The sequence below is a fragment of the Orcinus orca genome, chromosome 14, assembly GCF_937001465.1.
Source record: "Orcinus orca chromosome 14, mOrcOrc1.1, whole genome shotgun sequence".
Taxonomy (NCBI): Eukaryota; Metazoa; Chordata; class Mammalia; order Artiodactyla; family Delphinidae; genus Orcinus; species Orcinus orca.
Window position 1 is genome coordinate 10,747,436 of NC_064572.1, and position 19,883 is coordinate 10,767,318.

Below are 19,883 nucleotides of genomic sequence, written 5' to 3' on the forward strand. Positions count from 1 at the left end.
TATCATCTGGTATTTGTCTTTCTTTATCTGACCGACTTCACTCAGTATGATAATCTCTAGGTCCATCCACATTGCTGCAGATGGCATTATTTCATTCTTTTTTAGAGATATCATAATTTATTTAACCATTCCTCTATTTTGGAATAGTTAGATTGTTCCTGACTCTTCATTATTTCGTATATAATATAGATATATATTGTTTATGAACAGCCTTCTCTATAAGTCTTTGTCTCCCTGATTATTTTTTCTTAGGACACATCAGTGTCAGAGCACATAAACTCTTTCAAGGCTCTTGAAACCTACCCTCAAATCGCCTTTGCAAAAAGGCTGCACCAACTAGACTCTGGCCCACAGCAAGGTCGTCCCCTTAAAAAGAAATGCCACTCGGGAAAGCTCAGTTGCTTCTGGTAGTTGACATATTGGGACCTTTCTTCACTCTTCACGTTCTAAAGAATTAGGGTTCAGAAATGTGGCTTTTCCGAAACTCTGCCTTCCTCTCCAGGTTCCAGGTGCCTTCCAGCCCTGAGATTCCGGTCTTTTCACCATCATCACTGGCACCAGATTGCTCAACCCGCTCCGCCCAGTAAGAGAAGATGGAAAGTATTCCAGCGCTCTCTTTGTTGTAATAGTGGCTTTAAGAAGAAATAGGTGGGAAACGGTGTAGCTGGGACTGGGGTCTTGGAGCGGCAGCGAACAGCACAGAAGTGTGTACACACACACACACACACACACGCACGCACGCAAGCACACACTCCCTCCCACCCCGCCTGCCCGGCGCTCGGGCGGGCTGGGAGGGGGAACCCGGGCGGGGAGCCGGAGGCGCCGCGAGGCGAGGCCGGGCGGCCCGGGGGGCGGAGTCAAGGGCGGGGGCTCCCCGGCCGCGCGCCCAGCGCCCCGCGCAGCCTGCAAGTTTGCTCGGCGATCTCGGGCGACTCTCGGGCTACCTGAACCGGCCACCACGTCAGCGCCACATCATCTGGGTTTTTTCTATTTGCAAGGAAACAGGAAAAGAAGGGCGAAGAAGCTCTCCGGAGCGGGCGGGCGGCGGGCCGGTCTGCGGCGCGGGCCTCGCGGCCGGGCGGCGGAGAAGATGCTGCAGTCCCTGGCCGGCAGCTCGTGCGTGCGCCTGGTGGAGCGGCACCGCTCGGCCTGGTGCTTCGGCTTCCTGGTGCTCGGCTACCTGCTCTACCTGGTCTTCGGCGCCGTGGTCTTCTCGTCGGTGGAGCTGCCCTACGAGGACCTGCTGCGCCAGGAGCTGCGCAAGCTGAAGCGGCGCTTCCTGGAGGAGCACGAGTGCCTGTCCGAGCCGCAGCTCGAGCAGTTCCTGGGCCGGGTGCTGGAGGCCAGCAACTATGGCGTGTCGGTGCTCAGCAACGCCTCGGGCAACTGGAACTGGGACTTCACCTCCGCGCTCTTCTTCGCCAGCACCGTGCTCTCCACCACAGGTAGGAGGCCCGCCCCGCGCCCCCGGCCCCGATCGGCCCCCTGATCCGCCCCCCACCCCCGCCTTCCTCCTTCCATCCCCGGGCCCCTCCGGCTCTGATCACTGGGGACCGGCTCCGCGGCGCCGGAAGCCGGCGAGGTGGCCTCAGAGCGCGACTCGGGGGTGGCCTCCCGGAACTCTTAGATCGTGGTCCCTAACCCTTCGGCCTGGGCGGCTGCAGGGGTCCCTCGGGCTGCGGTTTTTAGTTCGCGACATCCTACACCGGACCGTCCTCTTGGAGTCGGTACCGTCCTGGCCAGCGCGCGGCGAGACCGGGGCTGGTGGAAACTCTCCGTTGCTCCGGGGGCGCTCACCTCCCTCCCTCCCCCATCCCGTCCGGCCGAGGCTGCGGAACCGAAGGATAACGCGTTAAAGGGTCACCTTCCGGAGGGGGCCTCTCTTCGGATGATGCAGTGGTGTTTTCGGCTCTTTTCTGTCGTGGGGGCCGTTTTAGGGTTAGCCGAGTGACAGCGCTCTGCTCATCGCAGGTGACCTTTGAGCGCACAGGCCGATCCGGTTTCTTTTCGGAGCGGGAGGAGGTTTGAGGGAAGGGAGCATCCGATTGCCCGTGAACCGGCAAAATGGGGGCACCCTGATTCAGCATTTTTTTTTCAACTTTCCGTGTGCGAGGCCACCCTTCAACTCCTAGGCGCCACTTCGCTCGCACCGCTCACCCGGCCACCCGGCAGGACGTTCACGGATGGAGGATGTCCTGGGGGCGGGAGGAGGCCGGCCCCACGCCCCAGGGCGCAGAAACTATGCCAGATTGGACGGAGCAGGCTAAGTTGTCCCAGCAGTGGCCAAGTGAGGCACGTATACACCTGAGGGGCAGGTATTATCCATTGGGCTCTGGACCCTGGCAAGTGGTCTCAGAGAGCATCCGGCGCGCCGTCCCGCCTCTATCCATGAGGTCAGTTCTTAGAACAGCCTATCTTGGCTTCCACAAGGTCACACGCTTCCCGGTTGCCGGTGTCGTCCTGGAACCTGGGCCTCGTGATTTCCCTGCCAGGACGTGCAGTACACCATCCCCCCACCTTTACAGGTGAATCAACTTGTGTTTCTCGGATTCTGCCTTCTCCCCGTCGCCTCCCAGGGATTATTTCTTTATAATCCCCTTGGGTTAAACCCAGTTCTGCTAATTATTTGGTAATGAGTAATGGTATACTATCCAGGTTTCATGTAATACGGTGACTCAAGTGTGGGGTGAATTACTAAACTGACAGGAGTCTGCCCTGCAATAAACAGAAGTAGAATTCTACTTTGTATTGTGACGTTTTCTAAAAGTAGCCTTAAGACAGACCTGTTGTCTTACTTTTTAACTTTTCCAACGCTGCTCTTTCGTTTTTGTTCTCCTGACCAGTCCCGCTTTCACTGTGTTTACCTCACTCTGTTCCTTAGATCCTTTAGAACTCACCTTGTCTTTCCTTTGGAGTATGTTTGTGCTAAATCGGGAATCATTTCTTCTCTGCAGAAGTAAGTGGTTTCACTGAGCTGCAGAAGGTCTACAGCTAGGTCACAATGTTGGGTAAATATTATGGAGAATGATGATAAGTTTTAGTACTTTCTAAATAACGGTACTTCAAAGATGAAACAGGAGTAAGAACTGTATTATGAGGAAAAGAACAGGTTTGCTGCTCCTGGGTGGGATTTTCCATCACTGATGCAGCTCTTGTATAATCTCAACATCAGATGCACCTAATTAAATGTCAAAAATACTAGTTTACATCTTGAACAGACAGTTCTTTCCCAGATTCCCTCCCTCCCTTTTTGCAACTAGAAAAATCTGCAGTTCTTGTTAAAAAAAAAAAAAAAAAGGTGGGGAAAGATGTCTTATTATTGGTATTCGGATTGCATTGTAGTTCCTAAGAAAGTGTGCATTCAGGCAAAACAAGAGTTCATTTAGGAAATCAGTGCAAGGGAGCACTTAAGGATAAACTAGATGAAAAACATTTGCTTCTTGGTTTGTAAAATTAGCAAATCAGTGAATTCTTGTCATTGATAGAATAGAATTTATTAATTCAAATAGAATGTTAATAAAAATGTAGAATTTTATTCTAAATCATAGATACTCTTTTTTCAGTATTATATTGACCCATCCTGTGACATGTTTGATGTTCCATGTGTTACTGGTTTTGTGGCAGAGGGTCAGGTAATTTTAGGGTCAATCTAGTGTACTTCATTCCTAGAAAAATATTTGCTGGAAAAGTACCAGGCAACTCAAATGAATTGGAATCGTGGTTTATGCTTCTCTTCAGGTAGATATTAGACACGCTGTAATTTTTTTTCTTTTTGAATTTTATTTATTTTTGTACACAGCAGGTTCTTATTAGTTATCCATTTTATACATATTAGTGTGTATATGTCAATCCCAATCTCCCAATTCATCACCCCCCCACCCCCCGCCAGCTGTAATTTTTTAAAAACTCTTCTACCACGGATGATGGCAACTCACTGAGATAACTGTCACCCTGTCAATCAGTGCAGTCAACCCCTGGCTTGGCCAGAATGGTAACAATGGGGGTTACAAAGTTGCGGTTCTTGGTAGTCACCATCGTAACACAGGAACACGAACTCACTGATGGCAGAATCTTCTCCCAGAAAGTACAAGCTTCCATTTCTGGAACGAACTGGGTAAAGTCTTCCTTCATGGTCTGTTTGGAAGAAGCCTTAAGTTGGTAATTCAGCAATGTTCTCTTCATTCTTTGCTCTGCCAAGGACTCTGAATTATTTCCAGCAAATAATTGAACATCTCTTTACTTCTTGATTATAAAAAGATCTAGAGCAACATCTACATGGAAATCGCGAGCATGGAAGAAATTGCAGTCCACTTTTACCTTTTCAGAGGGCAGGGCTGTATAAAAATAAAAGGAGGTTATTATACATGTGGGTATTTCCCACATAACTGTGAATTTTTTTTTTCAAGGATTAAAGAAATAATATCTAGGTGACACTTGAAGTAAGAGTAAGAAATAATTTTTCTTCAGTAGCCCTATAAAATGGTGAGCAATCTCATTCATTCTTAAGAACAGTTTGTCCAAAAACGGGTATGAATTTCATGTACAATATTATGAGCAAAAGCCAAATACAAAAAAGTATTAGTCTGTAATTCCATTTATGTGACGTTCTAGAATAAACAAAATTAACATCTAGTGAAATATACAGTAGAAGAGAGGTAAGGACTAGGGGATAATTCTGAATGAGGAATGAGCACAAAAGTAATTTCTGGGGTGATGGAAGTAACCTGCTTATTGGTAGGACTGTAGTTGACACCGGTGTATGAATTTATCCAGATACATTGAATTTTGAACTTTGGATTTGTACATTTGACCATGCGTAAATTTTACCTAAAATAAGGGAACCATAAACAACAACAATATGATATGTGTAAAAATGATTACTACAGGGCTTCCCTGGTGGCGCAGTGGTTGAGAGTCCGCCTGCCGATGCAGGGGGCACGGGTTCGTGCCCCGGTCCGGGAAGATCCCACATGTCGCGGAGCGGCTGGGCCCGTGAGCCATGGCCGCTGAGCCTGCGCGTCCGGAGCCTGTGCTCCGCAACGGGAGAGGCCGCAACAGTGAGAGGCCCGCGTACCGCAAAAAAAAAAAAAAAAAAAAAAGATTACTACAGACATCTAGAGGGTAGTTACTAATAAAATGGCAGGACGGAGTGTTATTCTGGAAGGTCTCATATGTGTCTTCTCAGTTACTAGTGTGTTACATTTTGTAATTTAGATGGTGTTTAGATAGTTGTCTTTATAATAATTTTTAAATATACAAATATGTTTGATATGCTATTCTGTACATAAATTTCAGTACTTAACACAAGGTTAAAAGTTTATATGGAGTGAAAAGGTTTTGCTGATAGCCATGCTAATTTTTATTTTATTTTATTTATTTATTTATTTATTTCGCGGTACGCGGGCCTCTCACTGCTGTGGCCTCTCCCGTTGCGGAGCGCAGGCTCAGCGGCCATGGCTTACGGGCCCAGCCGCTCCGCGGCATGTGGGATCTTCCCGGACCGGGGCACGAATCCTTGTCGCCTGCATCGGCAGGCGGACTCTCAACCACTGGGCCACCAGGGAAGCCCTATGCTAGTTTTTGAAAAAGAAGAACCGAGGGGTATGTTCAACCCAGGCTCCTGATTTGTCCCTCCCGCCAGTGTCTCCCCTTTGGTAGCCATGGGTTTGTTTTCAGGATCTGTGAGTCTGTTTCTGCTTTGTAAATAAGTTCATTTGTGTCGTTCTTTAAATGGGATTCCACATATGAGTGATATCGAGTGACGTTTGTCTTTGTCTGACTTGCTTCACATAGTATGATGATCTCCAGGTCCGTCCGTGTTGCTGCAAATGGCAAGATTTGCTGCTTTTTAATGGCCAACTAATATTCCATTTGTAAGCAAGACTTAAACACAGACTTAGAACTGTAAAACTCCTCAAAAAACATAAGGAAAACTTCTTGGACGTTGGTCGTGGCAATATTTTTTGGATTTCACCTGAAAATCACAGGTAGCAAAGCCCAAAGTACAAAAGTGGGACTACATCAAACTCAAAAGCTTCTACACAAAGGAAATAATCAACATATGTTCTCTTTATCAGGGTGAAATCCTCTTCTATTAAGTGTTTATTGAGCATTTTTACTATGAAAGAGTTTTGCTTGTTGACAAATGCTTTTTCTCTAATGACATAATTTTGTGATTTTTAACTTTCTACCTTTAATATGCTATAATATATTACTTAATTATATTAATTAAACTAATTTTGTATTTCTGGGATTAATAATAATAAAAAAAGAACAGTTTGTCATGTCAGTTTACTGCATATTTGCTTCATATTCATCTCCCTGAGCAAGGCTCTATCATGATGGTGGATGGGGAAAATATACAGTTTTTGTATGTATATGTGATTAAAGCTGCCACGACCTTTGCTGCTTTCCGAGTATGGGGTCCACACGATTGCTCAGTCCCCGTTCCATGCTGCCTTGTCCCTCGTTATGAAGAGCTGTTTTAAGACTCTTATTTAAAGGGCCCAGAAAAGGAACTTAATTTGGCTTGTTTTCTAATGGCCTTTGTGTTAGTCAGGTCGGCAGCACTGGCAGTTTTCAAAAAAAGAGGGTGGGAAAAGGTAATGGGAGGTGCCTGATGGATCCTTAGTTTTCAGATTATTTTCAGAAGGAGAAGTGTATTTTCACCAACAATAGATATTTATTGAGCTCTTAGAATAGAATAGGGGTGGGTGAACTATGGCTTCAGGGTCAAATCTGACCCACCACCTATTTTTGTGTGTCCCAAGCTAAGAATGGTTTTTATATCTTCAAATAGCTGAAAAGAAGTCAAAAGGAAAACAGTACTTCCTGACACATTAGAGTTTTTTGGAAGTGACATTTCAGCGTCCATGAACGAATTTTATTGCTGTACAGCCGCACACCCATCTGCTTCTGTATCATGGTTGCTTTCCACGTCCAATGGCAGAGCTGAGAGTTGTGACAGAAACTAGAGGCCCATGTGCCCTAAAATATTAACTGTCTGGCCTTTTGTAGAAAAAGTTTGCCAACCCCTCCTTAAAATGATGTTTGGAAGGAACTCTAAGTCAGAGGAGTTCTAAGTGCCTTACTTCCTTTTGGAAAACTTTCTAGAAGACAGTTTAGCTCCCTCAGGTTTCTTTGTGCTGTTTTTTTAAGTGGTTTGCAACATTTAAATTATGCACTGCCACCCATAGCCTCTTCCAGAACAAATGATTGTTTCTTATAGGATGTGTCACTAGTTTTTGGTCAAATCTGTGACACATTGCTTTTTTTCTTTTTTTTTTAATGGTGACAGAGCTACACTTCATGTTGGGATTACCTTATCTAAAATGTGCAGTAAATACTATATTATATCTGGAGCAGAAATGACAACAAGGAAGGAAATTCCACCAGAAGCAAACAAGCAAACTCTATCAGCCAGAAGAGAGATCTGACATCCCACGTGCAGAAGTTTGTGCTATTTATTCACAGGAGAGCCTTTGGTCTTGATTTTGAGCCTTTACATTTAATTCTAACAAATTCAATGATCTGGTTTTCAAGCCCCTAAAAAATGAAAAAAGGAAAGGTGCAGCTCCAGGCAAACGTTAAGAGAAAGGTCATGAAAAGACACATACCTTAAAAACCAGGGAAATAAAATGATACTGTGTGCCAGGCAGTATTTCCATATATTACCTTCTGTGTATTGCCAGGAAGTGATGAGGTGTAGGTGTCATATCCTAACTTTACAGAGGCTGGGATGGAAGTTTTGCTTGAGTGACTTCTCTAACTAGGTCACAGAGCTAGAAGTGACTGGCCTTGATTTAAATCCAGACGTGTCTGAATTAAGAACTTGAGTTTTGCCTTGTGTCTGGGCATAGGGGGTTGTTTTGGGATGACTCCTGTCCCCCAGATTCAGATGTTGAAGTCCTCACCCCAGTACTTCAACATGTGACTATATATTTGGAGGTAGGACCTTTGAAGAGGTGATTAAGTTAAAATGAGGACCCAGTGAGAATGTGGCCATCTGCAAGCCAAGGAGAGAGGCCTCGGAAGAAACCAACGCTGCAGACACCTTGATCTTGGACTTCCAGCCTCCAGAACTGGGAGAAAATAAATTTCTTTGTTCAAGTCACCCAGTCACTTTGTAATGGCAGCCCCAGCAAACTAATACAGAATTACTCAGGTAATTATTTTTTAGTTGTACAAATAACCCCTCCACCCCTCCCCCAAAAATATAGGAGCACAAACATAATTTTTAAGGTCTTTACTGTTGTAACCAACAATTTCGTTTGCCTGGGTTGGGTTGGACATCCTTGTTTTAGAACAGTCTAGTAATTGATATAATTGAAATATATTGAAGTGATCATTGAAATACCGAGAACAATACTTCAACATGCTTCTGTTTAAGAAAACACAGATGTGTGTGATAAATTCTAGAAACATTTCCATCCAATAATGATCAAAGAGTAGACATCAGTGTTTAATGTGTAAACCCGTACCTGTGTATAGAACATCAGTTCTTTAGTATTTTGAATGTTTTTTTTTTCCAAAGACTATAAATATGCTGTTATCTGTGCCTGTTTTATGGCACCTGGGACATACAGTACTGTTATAAATGAATGTATCTTGAAAGAAAGTATGTATTGCTTTTGTGATACAACTGTACGTCTTGTCACGAATACAATCTCCAGTTATCCCAGTAGCGTAGGGGGAAGTCTGGTGCCTTTCAGGACAAGTTTTTATGGCACTGCTGGTCGTTGGGGCAGAGCACCAACGTGGAGGAGTAGAGTGCTGGAAGTTTGGAGCAAGTGGAATTGCTAATGCTCAACCCTTTTAACCCATACCAATGTCCAACTCACGTGGGTCAACTTACTACAAGCTGGCTTCAGGCACAGAGACGGTGTCTACACCGTACACTCTCCTTGGCGTAGTTAGAGTGCCCTGTGCCAGATTTTATTCTTAAGAGATGTCATCATTCGATCCCAACTGGGGCCAAATCTATGAAAGACTGAGATGCTTTGCTTCTCCGTTAACTGGTGTATGATCATATCGCCTCTTACCGGCGTGAGACAAAGGCTGTGTCTCTATTGAAAAGTGGGCAACTTCAGAGGCGCCGTCTTCACCTCCATGATGTTTCTTTCTCTCTCCTTCACTCAGTTGGTGCTCTGACTTGCTTTGTTCCTTCTGGGTAGATTCCTTGTCCTCAGAGTTTGTGGCCACTCTCTGTCGGGGCAGGGCTGTGCCCCTGACCAGAGGTCAAAATGAAGAAAGTGGGGTGGGGAGTTGCTGGCTTTCTTATTCCACACTTTCAACAAATAAAAACTATATTCTGTAGTTTTCAAGGAATATGCCGTCCTTTTGCTTGACTCTCATGGGTTTCTCTGCTCTTTTCCAATAAGTTTCTTTGTTTTGATTGTTCATTTTAAATCTGGATGATGGAGGTGTAATTTCGTACGGGAAAATATATCCTTTTTAAGGATACAGCTGTATGAATTTTCCCACCAGCATCATCAAGATAGAGAATATATCCATCACCCTACAAGGTTTCTTCATGCTCTTTTCTTGTCACTTTCTTCTACCCAAAGTCAGAAACTGACGACTACTTTGCTGTAGCTTTTCTAGAATGTCATATAAATGAAATGATATGGTATGCAAAAAAAAAAAAAAAAAAGAAGGGGGGTTGGAGGTATAGAGGGGCTGTATCTGAAAGGGCTGTGTGATTCTCTCCCTGAGCATGAATCAGACCAGCAGGGGTTGTCTGTTATTTTCTAGCCGTGTTCATGTTTCTCCTCTTGAACTGGTAAAACAGTATCAATTCTTATATTAAAGAGATTAATTGGGTTATGTTAGACATGGGCAGTGTTTTTTTTTTTTTTTTTTTTTTTGCGGTACGCGGGCCTCTCACTGTTGTGGCCTCTCGCGTTGCGGAGCACAGGTTCCGGACGCGCAGGCTCAGCGGCCATGGCCCATGGGCCCAGCCGCTCCGCGGCATGTGGGATCTTCCCGGACCAGGGCACGAACCCGTGTCCCCTGCATCGGCAGGCGGACTCTCAATCACTGCGCCACCAGGGAAGCCCCGGGCAGTGTTTTTTTTTGTGTGTGTGTGTGTGTGTGTGGTACGCGGGCCTCTCACTGTTGTGGCCTCTCCCGTTGCGGAGCACAGGTTCCGGACGCGCAGGCTCAGCGGCCATGGCTCACGGGCCCAGCCGCTCCGCGGCACGTGGGATCCCCCCGGACCGGGGCACGAACCCTTGTCCCCTGCATCGGCAGGCGGACTCTCAACCGCTGCGCCACCAGGGAAGCCCGGGGCAGTGTTTTTTAATTGGCTCCCATATGCTCAATCCCAGATCAGAGTCTAACTGTTTGCATTGGCTCCTCGGGCTCAGGTCGACTTGCTCTGTGAAAGCAAAGCCTGCTCTCTGAAGCCTGGGTGGATTGATACCTGGTGATGAGCTTTAGGCAGGAAGCTCCCGGGGAACTCAGAGACCCCGTTCATGCAGTGTCAGTATAACCCTGGCTAATGGGTGCAGAGCAGAGACAGCAAAAGCACACAGAATAAAAAACGCTAGTTTTCATTTGCCTTGAATGTGGTCCATAGATTGCACGTGAGAATAAGGGTTGGCGGCTCTGATGATAATGTCCGGCCCTTGTTGCTGCTTTGATGGCACCGTGACCCGAGTTAAGCTGTTTAATCAAGTCGATGCCTCAGTCCCCTTTCCACTCAGCTGTATGGAAGCCTCCTGCGGTTTATTCAGACCCTGGTTTTCATTGTTTGGTCTGCAGCACAGTCTGATCAGTGAGCCTTCTGCCTGATGGCTCCCATAAGGCCTGGTGTACTCCCTTATGTTGGAACAGTCCATTCTAATGTTACAGCACTTACCACCTTGTACTGACATCATTTGTTTTCCTATCTGACCTCTCCCAAGAGCGGCCCTGAGTCTGAGCACATTCTCAGCCTCCCTTCCCATCCCCAGCACCCAGTAGGTCCTCATTAAGTGCAGTTTAAGGCACATATCTTCACACTTGGGAATCTGTTTCCTCTTCTGGAAAATGAGGAAGGTTCTAAAGATGTTCTTCATTTTCAAGAGGCCTTTAGATATAATTCCATTGCCTTGATGAAGAGACAGAGGCCCAAATTGCTTTAATAACTTTTGAAGTTATTCATATTGTCAACTGAAAAATTTTGCACAACCTAAAAGTTGAGAATTTTGTTTTATTCGGCGGACATTCTGAGGACTTCAAGCTTGGGACACAGCATCTCCGATAACTCTGAGGGACTGCTCTGAAAAGGCATAGGGGGAGCCAGGATAGAGAGGAGTTTTTGCAACAGAGACCAGGTAGTCAAAACATCAAGAGGTTACTGTTCATTAAGGAAAACCGGACCTCTCAAGTTAAGGAATTTAGTGCTTTTCTCTGTAGGGGAAGATGCAAAGTCCGGGCTCATTGAATTCATGCCTTTGATATGCACGTCAGCTATGTGAGGCCAGTGTCCTGTGCTTCTAATCCTGAGTCTCGGGATGCGCGATCAGGCGGCTGTAATGTGAAGGCTCGACGGCTGCAGCATTGTTTACTGATGTATAGCAGGCAATGTTTTTTATTCACAGTATAAAAGCAGGTGTAGCTGAGTGCCTCCTGTCCACTCAGTGCCCAGTGAAGGGTCCTAGGTGATCTCAAGGAAGGACGAAGGGATTCTTGAGCCAATGTTGATTGGGCCCTTGGGGATCTTGCCTTCCTGGATGTGTCCATCTAGGAGGGGGAGAGATGCAGGAAACAAGATAACTAAGTTAAGTGCATAGTACGTACCATGGGGATAAATCTAAGGAGAAACGTCCTGCGGCGAAGGGAACCAAGGAGCTAGGGAGCAGGTATTAGTGTGTGCTTGGGGCAGGGTGGGGTCCAGGAGGGGGTGGTCTTTGATGAGGAAGCCAAAAGAGGCCTTCCTGAGGAGATGGCATTTGAGGAAAGAGCTGAAGGAGGTGGGAGGCCATTATATAGCCATCTGGGGAACTGTGTTCCAGGACCGGGTCCCCATATTGGAGGGGCAGCTGGAAAGCCACTGTGGCTGGATCGCAGTGAGAGGGGGAGTGATGGGGCCTGTGGTGGAGGATGTCATAGGCCACTGCAGAGCATCTTGCTGTTGTCTCAGCAAGGTGGAGAGTACTGGGAGATTTTTAGTAAAGGGCAGTGGAAATAGGTGTGAGAGTGGTCAGATTTCAGGCATGTATTGATGATAGAACCCACAGGGTTTGCTGATGGATTGGATGTGACTTGTGAGACAGAGTGGTCAAGAGGGAACCCTCCCCCCAGGTTTTTGGTCAGAGCCCCTGGCCGTGTGGAGACAGAGGGAAAGCTGGGGAAGGATGGGGTGTTGGGTGGAGCTCAGATGTGGGCCTGCTGAGCTTGAGATTCCTACTGGGTGTCCAGGGGTCTCCAGAAAGCATACACTCACCCCATTGTGGTGGCCTGGGGAGACTGTAACTGCTTCCGTTTGTTCAGCGGGCCTTGATTTCAGGTAACATCACCTGCATCATTTATCTGACTGCAGAGGTTTTGAGGGGTGATATCTGAACTTGTCCTTGAAGGAGAAAGAGAGTGTCCTTAAATAGAAAAGAGGGAAAGGTACTCAGATTGAAAATGTGAATTCTCTGGGCTGAGTTGCCCTTTGAAGAATGCATTTAACCATAGTTTAAACTCTGTGCTTCAACCTCCAAGCTAAGAAAGAGCATCTAAACTGTCGTATTGTTTTCTACTTTAGTATTATGTAAGGCTGCGTGGGAAACTGGGGGGGAAGGGCAGAAGGGTTTGCTTCATATTTTCTTAAGTTTAACAATCGTATATTTAGCATTTGATACAGTTCAATGTAAAATTTACATTATATTTTGTCCAAAGAAAAACAATAAATAAATATCTTTGGCATACTTTTTTTAGGAGTAACTAACATTTAAGTTACCAAGGAATCAATCTAGGTCGCTTCTCTTTTTAGGAAGTAAATAAGAAAAACATGAGTTTTTTGTTTTTCCCACAAGGGATCTAGACATTTTCAGAGTCTGTCAGTTTCAAATAAACACATTTACAGTTTGTAACAAATGGGGAAATTATCATGTGACTCAGAAAACCACCTGAGTAATTTTCATTTCCTCAGAGTATTTTGTTTTTATAAGTTTGCCAAATTGCCACGTGAAATGATCCAATTTGTATAGCTCCCTGCTCATGGCCGTCCATGGTCTAAGCATCCTCTTCTTTTTCTCAAATGTTTTTTTGATGTCGTCTCCGCTTGTGCGTAACAGGAAGGAAAGCAGTGTTTGAAACTAGAATTAAAAGGTTAAAACCTTATTGTAACTAAAATTCTTCAAATGTTTGAACACCGGTTGCCAAGGCGCTCAATTATTTAAAGACTGGTGTTAGGTGGATTAAGTTAATTAAAGCAGCCGGAGAGGCTGTTCTGCAGCTGCCTGGGTGTCAGATGCCCCACTGAGAAGTTATGAGTGGGGAGAGAAGCCTCCACATCACGACCTACCTGCCACCAGTGCTGGGACTTGAGCCATGGCAGCAAAACAGCCACTGGCCAGTGATGCAGATGCAGTGCCCAGCAGGGGAAGCGGAGCCCCGGCCTCACCCCCGCCAAGGGGACCAGCAATCTTCCACCTTGTGCGCCCTGCCTCCCCGATGCATCTTATATTTAAAGATGGAAAGGACAAACTGAAATTGACAACGACAGCGACAAAAATGCAAACTTCTGTTAGTAGTTTATGGAACACGATCTAAGCCTGCATTCGTTCTCCTAGCAGCTCTGGCTGAACATCTACTATTTAAAAAGATCATCTGGGGCTTCCCTGGTGGCGCGGTGGTTGAGAGTCCGCCTGCCGATGCAGGTGACGCAGGTTCGAGCCCCGGTCCGGGAAGATCCCACATGCCGTGGAGTGGCTGGGCCCGTGAGCCATGGCCGCTGGGCCTGCGCGTCCGGAGCCTGTGCTCCGCAACGGAAGAGGCCACAACAGTGAGAGGCCCGCGTACCGCAAAAAAAAAAAAAAAAAAAATGGCTGAAAGAGATAACCACTGACTTCAAAAAGCCTGCAGTCCAGGGACTTCCCAGGTGGGCCAGTGGTTAAGAGTCCACCATCTAGGACTTCCCTGGTGGCACAATGGTTAGGAATCCGCCTGCTAATGCAGGGGACGCGGGTTCGAGCCCTGGTCCGGGAAGATCTCACATGCCACGGAGCAACTAAGCCCGTGTGCCACAACTACTGGGCATGTGAGCTACAACTACTGAAGCCCGTGTGCCTAGAGCCCTAGCTCCACAACGAGAGAAGCCACCGCAATGAGACACCTGCGCACCGCAATGAACAGTAGCCCCCACTCGCCGCACCTAGAGAAAGCCTGCATGCAGCAACGAAGACCCAACACAGCCAAAAATAAAGGAATTTATATATATAAAAAAAGAATCCACCATCTAATTCAGGGGATGCCGTTTCGATCCCTGGTCAGGGAACTAAGATCCCACATGCTGCGGGGCAACTAAGTCTTTGGGCCAAAACTAGAGAAGCTAGCGTGCCGCAACTACTGAGCCCACGCACTCTGGAGCCTGATCGCCACAACCAGAGAAGGCCACGCGCTGCAATGAAGACCCAGCACAGCCAAAAAAAAAAAGAAGGCTGCAGTCCAGCTGCGGAGGGTAAACTAATACATAAACAGCCATACGGAGTATAGATAGATACCCATGTGCTGAATTGTGTGAGGCCCTGGGGGCAGCTGTAGGAGTTTGCAGGGGAGACCAGGGTGGGCTGAGGTGCTCAGAGAAGCCTCACGTATGCTCAGCACTGGTACCCAAAGAGGAATTGAGCCTGGCCTTCGAGAGAGCATGGGATGCCAGCCTCACCCAGCCCAGAGCCACCTGTGGGTGAGCCGCTGAAGAGATGTACATGTCGAGGCGAGGGCCTCGAACGTGGGAAGCAGAGTTTGCGCGTGACTCTGTGGGTAATAGGGTGCCACTGCAGGTTCCCGAGCCTGCGCTGTGATGAACAGTCCGGCCTGCAGACTGGCTTAAGAGGAGGGAAGCTAGAGGTAGGGGCCACGGCTCTGAGGCTTTTGCAGTCAGTCAAACACAGGTAGCTTGCACTGAAGAAGAGACAGAAGTGCCCAGAGGACCACCAGAGTATGGAGAGTTGCAGGATGGGGTGGGGAAGGGCCCCAGGAAGAGCTCACACAGAGCTCGTAAGTGGACATAAATGGGGACTTCTAGGCCCTGGGGCAGTGGGATAAGGGAGATCACCATGGCCTGGCATACCGAGAATTTCACAGCCCACACCCCCATGAGGTTAACGTGGATCACCATGTTGCTCAAGTTCTTGCCGGGTGTGTATGTGGCCGGAAACAACCCCAGGCCTGTTCTCCTTCACCTCCTCACCCTTCTGTGGGCTGCCCAGCCCCCAGACTGTGTTTCTGGGGGACGCAGGGAGGCTATGGCGAGCTGGGTCCCTCCCCGCAAGTTCTCGTGGCTTCAGCCACAGGATGATGAACAAGCTCTCCAGGCTGTGGCAATCAGTGTTTCTTGTAGTTATTAGTATGTCATTTAGTTACAAAGGAGCATTTCTAAATAGTGTTGAAAAATTCAAAGTCGGTAGAATAGCCATTCCCCAGATCATGTGTGTACTTCTACTTGGCTCTAAGTTAGTTCTCTTTGGACAGACTAAAATCTCAACTTCAGCCCCGTTCCTGAGTGACCAAGCTCCTGACTTTAAAAGAAACACGCATATTATACATTGGTTCTTTGCATTTCGTAATCATTCAAGAGGATTCCCTAGTGCGCAGACTCAGCATAAGGACGTCTGGCTTTGCTCTAATATGCTAGTCTTCATTTTTGCTTCAAGGGCAGCCAGTATTACAAATCCTTTCTTCACAAGGAAGCTGGGATGGCAGAACAGCTGTATGAAAACTCATAAATGCTTTGAGGCAAAGACACCCCTTAGTATATACATCTTTAAATTCACGGTCTTATTCTGTTTCCTTCCTCATCAGATGTGACTTTTATTTTTAACCACACACGTGATCACACTAGCAAAGTCTCCTTTTCCTTCTTGCTACCTCATTGGAAAGCCGTGAACTCAAGAAGTGTGTTCCGTGTTGAACCCACATGTGCACAGTTGTTTTCGTAGCCAAGGTATTTCCACAGCTCCTTGGTGAGTCTGAGAGATTCCCATATTTGGAAATGTTGAAAAGCAAAGCAAAGTTGATCAGGTTTTTAATTCTCTTAAAAATCTGCCCAAGGGACTTCCCTGGTGGTGCAGTGGTTAAGAATCCACCATCTAGGACTTCCCTGGTGGCACAGTGGTTAGGAATCCGCCTGCCAATGCAGGGGACATGGGTTCAAGCCCTGGTCCGGGAAGAACCCACATGCCACGGAGCAACTAAGCCCATGAGCCACAACTCCTGAAGCCCGCGCATCTAGAGCCCGTGCTCCACAACAAGAGAAGCCACCGCAGTGAGAAGCCCACACGCCGCAACGAAGACCCAATGCAGCCAAAAATAAATAAATAAAATAAATAAAGATCTGCCCAAACAAACTTATGGTTGCCAAGGGGGAAAGGGGTCGGGGGAGGGATAAATTGGGAGATTGGGATTGACATATTCACACTACTATATATAAAATAGATAACTAATAAGGACCTGCCGTATAGCACAGGGAACTCTACTCAATACTCTGTAATGACCTGTATGGGGAAAGAATCTAAAGAAGACTTGGATGTATGTCTGTATAACTGATCCACTTTGCTGTACACCTGAAACACAACGTTGTAAATCAACTATACTCCAATAAAAATTAATTTTAAAAAAAGAATCTGTCATCTAACCTCTGAGAATCCACCCTGGTGAATTTCAGCGTTAGACCCTACCCCTGCCCCAAGGTCTCCTTGGTCAGATGTACTCTCAGGGCAGTAAGAGCCCAGCAGAAAAGTGATACAGAGCTCCCCTGAAGCAGGTGAGAGGCAGGGCTCGGGCATTTCCAAAAGACTAAATTAGAATAGGTTAAATGTTATTCTTATAATAATGTCACCCTTACTTCCATTCTAATAAGCTTTCTTGAATAGGAAAAAAAAAAAAATGCGTTACCTCTGGCTGGGAGAATTTTGCACCATCCACGGTCTGTTTTATTTCTACCAGTGTTGGGAATTCGTAATTCTAAAAGGCGTGATGGTTACTGATTATCATAGTGTTTCTTTCCCTTTCCAACCAACCGGATACCACACCAGGGTATATGCCCACGAGAGCGTGTCACACGCTGGCTAGCTGATGTCTGTGTAGCTATTGGGTAAGAGGAGGAGAGTCGTTGCTCGAAGACACAAAGTTTAATTAGGCCCACCTCATTATTATGTTTCTCCTTAATGAGTAGGGTTTTAAGCCCAACAGTTATCAGCTCAAAAGCAGAAAAAAATTAGCCTGTGCCCTGGTACATTGAAGAGAGTATGCAGCGCGTTAACTCAGCGTGAATTTAATTGAATTCCTCCTCGCTCATATACATGATGGTTTTGAAAGCCACTCTCCCTTCTATCTAAAAGTGCAAAAAAGCCACTCAATTTCATCTGTCCACTTCGCATGCTTTAAAAGGTGTGTGCGTGCAGGAACCCAGTGAGATGATTCCTTTGCTTCTGAGTTTTTCCAGCCTCCCCTTTTTTCCCCTCACCTGTGCAGTGAGGCTGGGCTAGAATCTTAGCGATATGTTCCCAGAGAAGCACCCTCACACTTCTCACACAGCGTGGTCGTTCCTATATGTGCTCTCGTTAAAGGCCGATGGGTTCAGCCTTTTCCCCAGCAGGTAACTCTCCATTTCTCATTAAATGCAGAGGTAGAGAGAGTGTGTCACCCAGAAGCTTTAGTGACTGAGCCTGTCTTCTGGTTCGATCCCCTCTGATGCGGGCAGAGCCCTATCCTAGTCCCTGGAGAGGGATCATAGCTCAACCTGGCCCTGGACCTGAAAACCAACTCTAACCTCCAGCCCCACAAACCAGACAGTGTCTGCCCAAGATGCCATGACCCTGGTACCCTGGTTCTGTCAATACATGTGTGCTGCTGTGCTCATTGGAAGAGGAAAGCATAGCTTTGTGTCCTAAGTGGGAGCGGGACGTTTGCTGACGGGCTCAGCAGCAGTTAATATGTGCTCTGTCTGCTTACTTCAGGCAATGTTCCATTCATTCCCCTCAAGCCTGCTGCCAAAGTTAATAATTCCTCTCATGTTATGTTCTGCATGAATTCACTTTTACATGGACATGCTTGCCCTGTTTCCTACATTTTTTCCCCAAAAATTTCAGCTCTAACTTGAAGCTGATAAGTTGTGACGTGCAAACCACCTGATTATATCAAGGAGAATGTTTTGTTTGTACTATTGACCAGGTAGGATGAGAACGTCAGTTCATGGACGAGAAGCCTCAGGGTCCATTTTTTTCATAGTCTTACAATACTGGAGCTCACGCTTTTTTTAACTGCCTGCAGTCCCTGTCGAGATCCAGTGGAGACACTGCTGCAGGCTCTCCTGGCAATGATTTGTCCTCTGTTTGCTGCTTAGACTTCATCAGGGGATCTGGTTCAGTGGTTCCGGTAATTACTACGGCTTGCTGACCACATCCAGCAGGCCACACGCAGGATGTGGTCTCTTTGTCTTGCACTTAATTGGGTGCTTCTGCTGTACACACACTAATCTTGGTGGTCTCAGTCACCCTTTCTCATTATCCTGGGTTTGTACCTCTTCCCAGAAGCAATTCGCTGTTGCAGTGTCCCAACCTGGCAACTTCTTTCTTTGTCCTCCAGTTTTTCTTCCGTATCAGGTTCCTTTGCAGTTCAGCTCTCAGAACTTAGCTTCTGGAAGCTTCTCATCTTCTAAACAGCCTTTGCTTTTGAAGATATGAGCTGAGTGGTCATATTCTCTATTCTCAGAAATGTTTTGAAACCTGTCTTCCCAGTGTCTACCTGTAGCTGTGCGTCAGAGCTGCCTCCTGGGCCCATACAAAGGCTAGATTATTGTTAACTTTGGTTTGATTCCATGTGTCTTTTCAATGAAAATTGTATCCATTGCCAATGAGTGAATTGTATGAAAATAGCTGTGGGATCCTTGAGAAGCATGGGGTGGAGAGGAGGTTACAAGCAATACAGGTTCATTCTGTGACCCTTAGAAATCTACCATACAGTAGATGGACTTATCATTTGCACCTGTGCGGTCAGGTATGAAACAGTAAAAGTATGTAACAAAAATTAACATTTTAAGAGGAAAACTCCATTAGAGTATGTATTTTAGGGCTCTTCCCCAGGGCATTCTCATGTAGGTCAGTACATTTTAAAAAGTCAGATTAACATAATATACTTGGAAAATGTTAATGGCTCATTAAACCTAATATTTGATTTTCTGAGGAATTAAGAAATATTCTTGAATCTGAGAATATTTACTTTACTGAATTCCTTAAACTGTTAATTTTGTAAGATAGAATTTGGAGGCCCATTTGATCCTTCTCTGTAGAAGAACAAAATTGTGGTGCTGATTTATCTAAAATCCTGAATAATACCCTGTAAAAGATTAAATTTACTTAGTGTTTAAGGTCAGTCTGAAAAGGAGACACATTTTGGTAGTTTCCAGTGTCTAAAATTCCATGTTTTGTTTTTTGGGGGATATATTTTTTGTTTGCTCTTGTTTGAGGGTGGGGAAACAATTTGAAATGAGGTGATGCTAGAAGCATATGATTTACGAAGAAAACACCCAACCTCATTAATGGTAGGGAAAACCAGTTCGCTTTTAATGAACTAATTAATGGGAAAACCAGTTTAGCTTTTAGTACTGTGAAGGGGGAGTTAGAATAGACCAGTACACAACAAAACGATAGTTCCATTCATTCATTTACTGCGTATTTGCTTGGGTACAA

At 46.1% G+C, this 19,883-nt stretch overlaps 1 protein-coding gene across 1 annotated transcript in view; it reads left to right on the forward strand.

Moving 5' to 3' along the window:
• Positions 1–849: 849 nt before the first annotated feature.
• Positions 850–19,883, forward strand: part of KCNK1 (potassium two pore domain channel subfamily K member 1) — a 51,135-nt gene continuing 32,101 nt past the window's right edge. Inside the window, exon 1 of the mRNA XM_004281582.3 lies at positions 850–1,445. Within this exon, the coding sequence (XP_004281630.1) occupies positions 1,091–1,445 (355 nt within the window). The 5' untranslated portion in view covers positions 850–1,090. The remainder of the gene's footprint in view (positions 1,446–19,883) is intronic.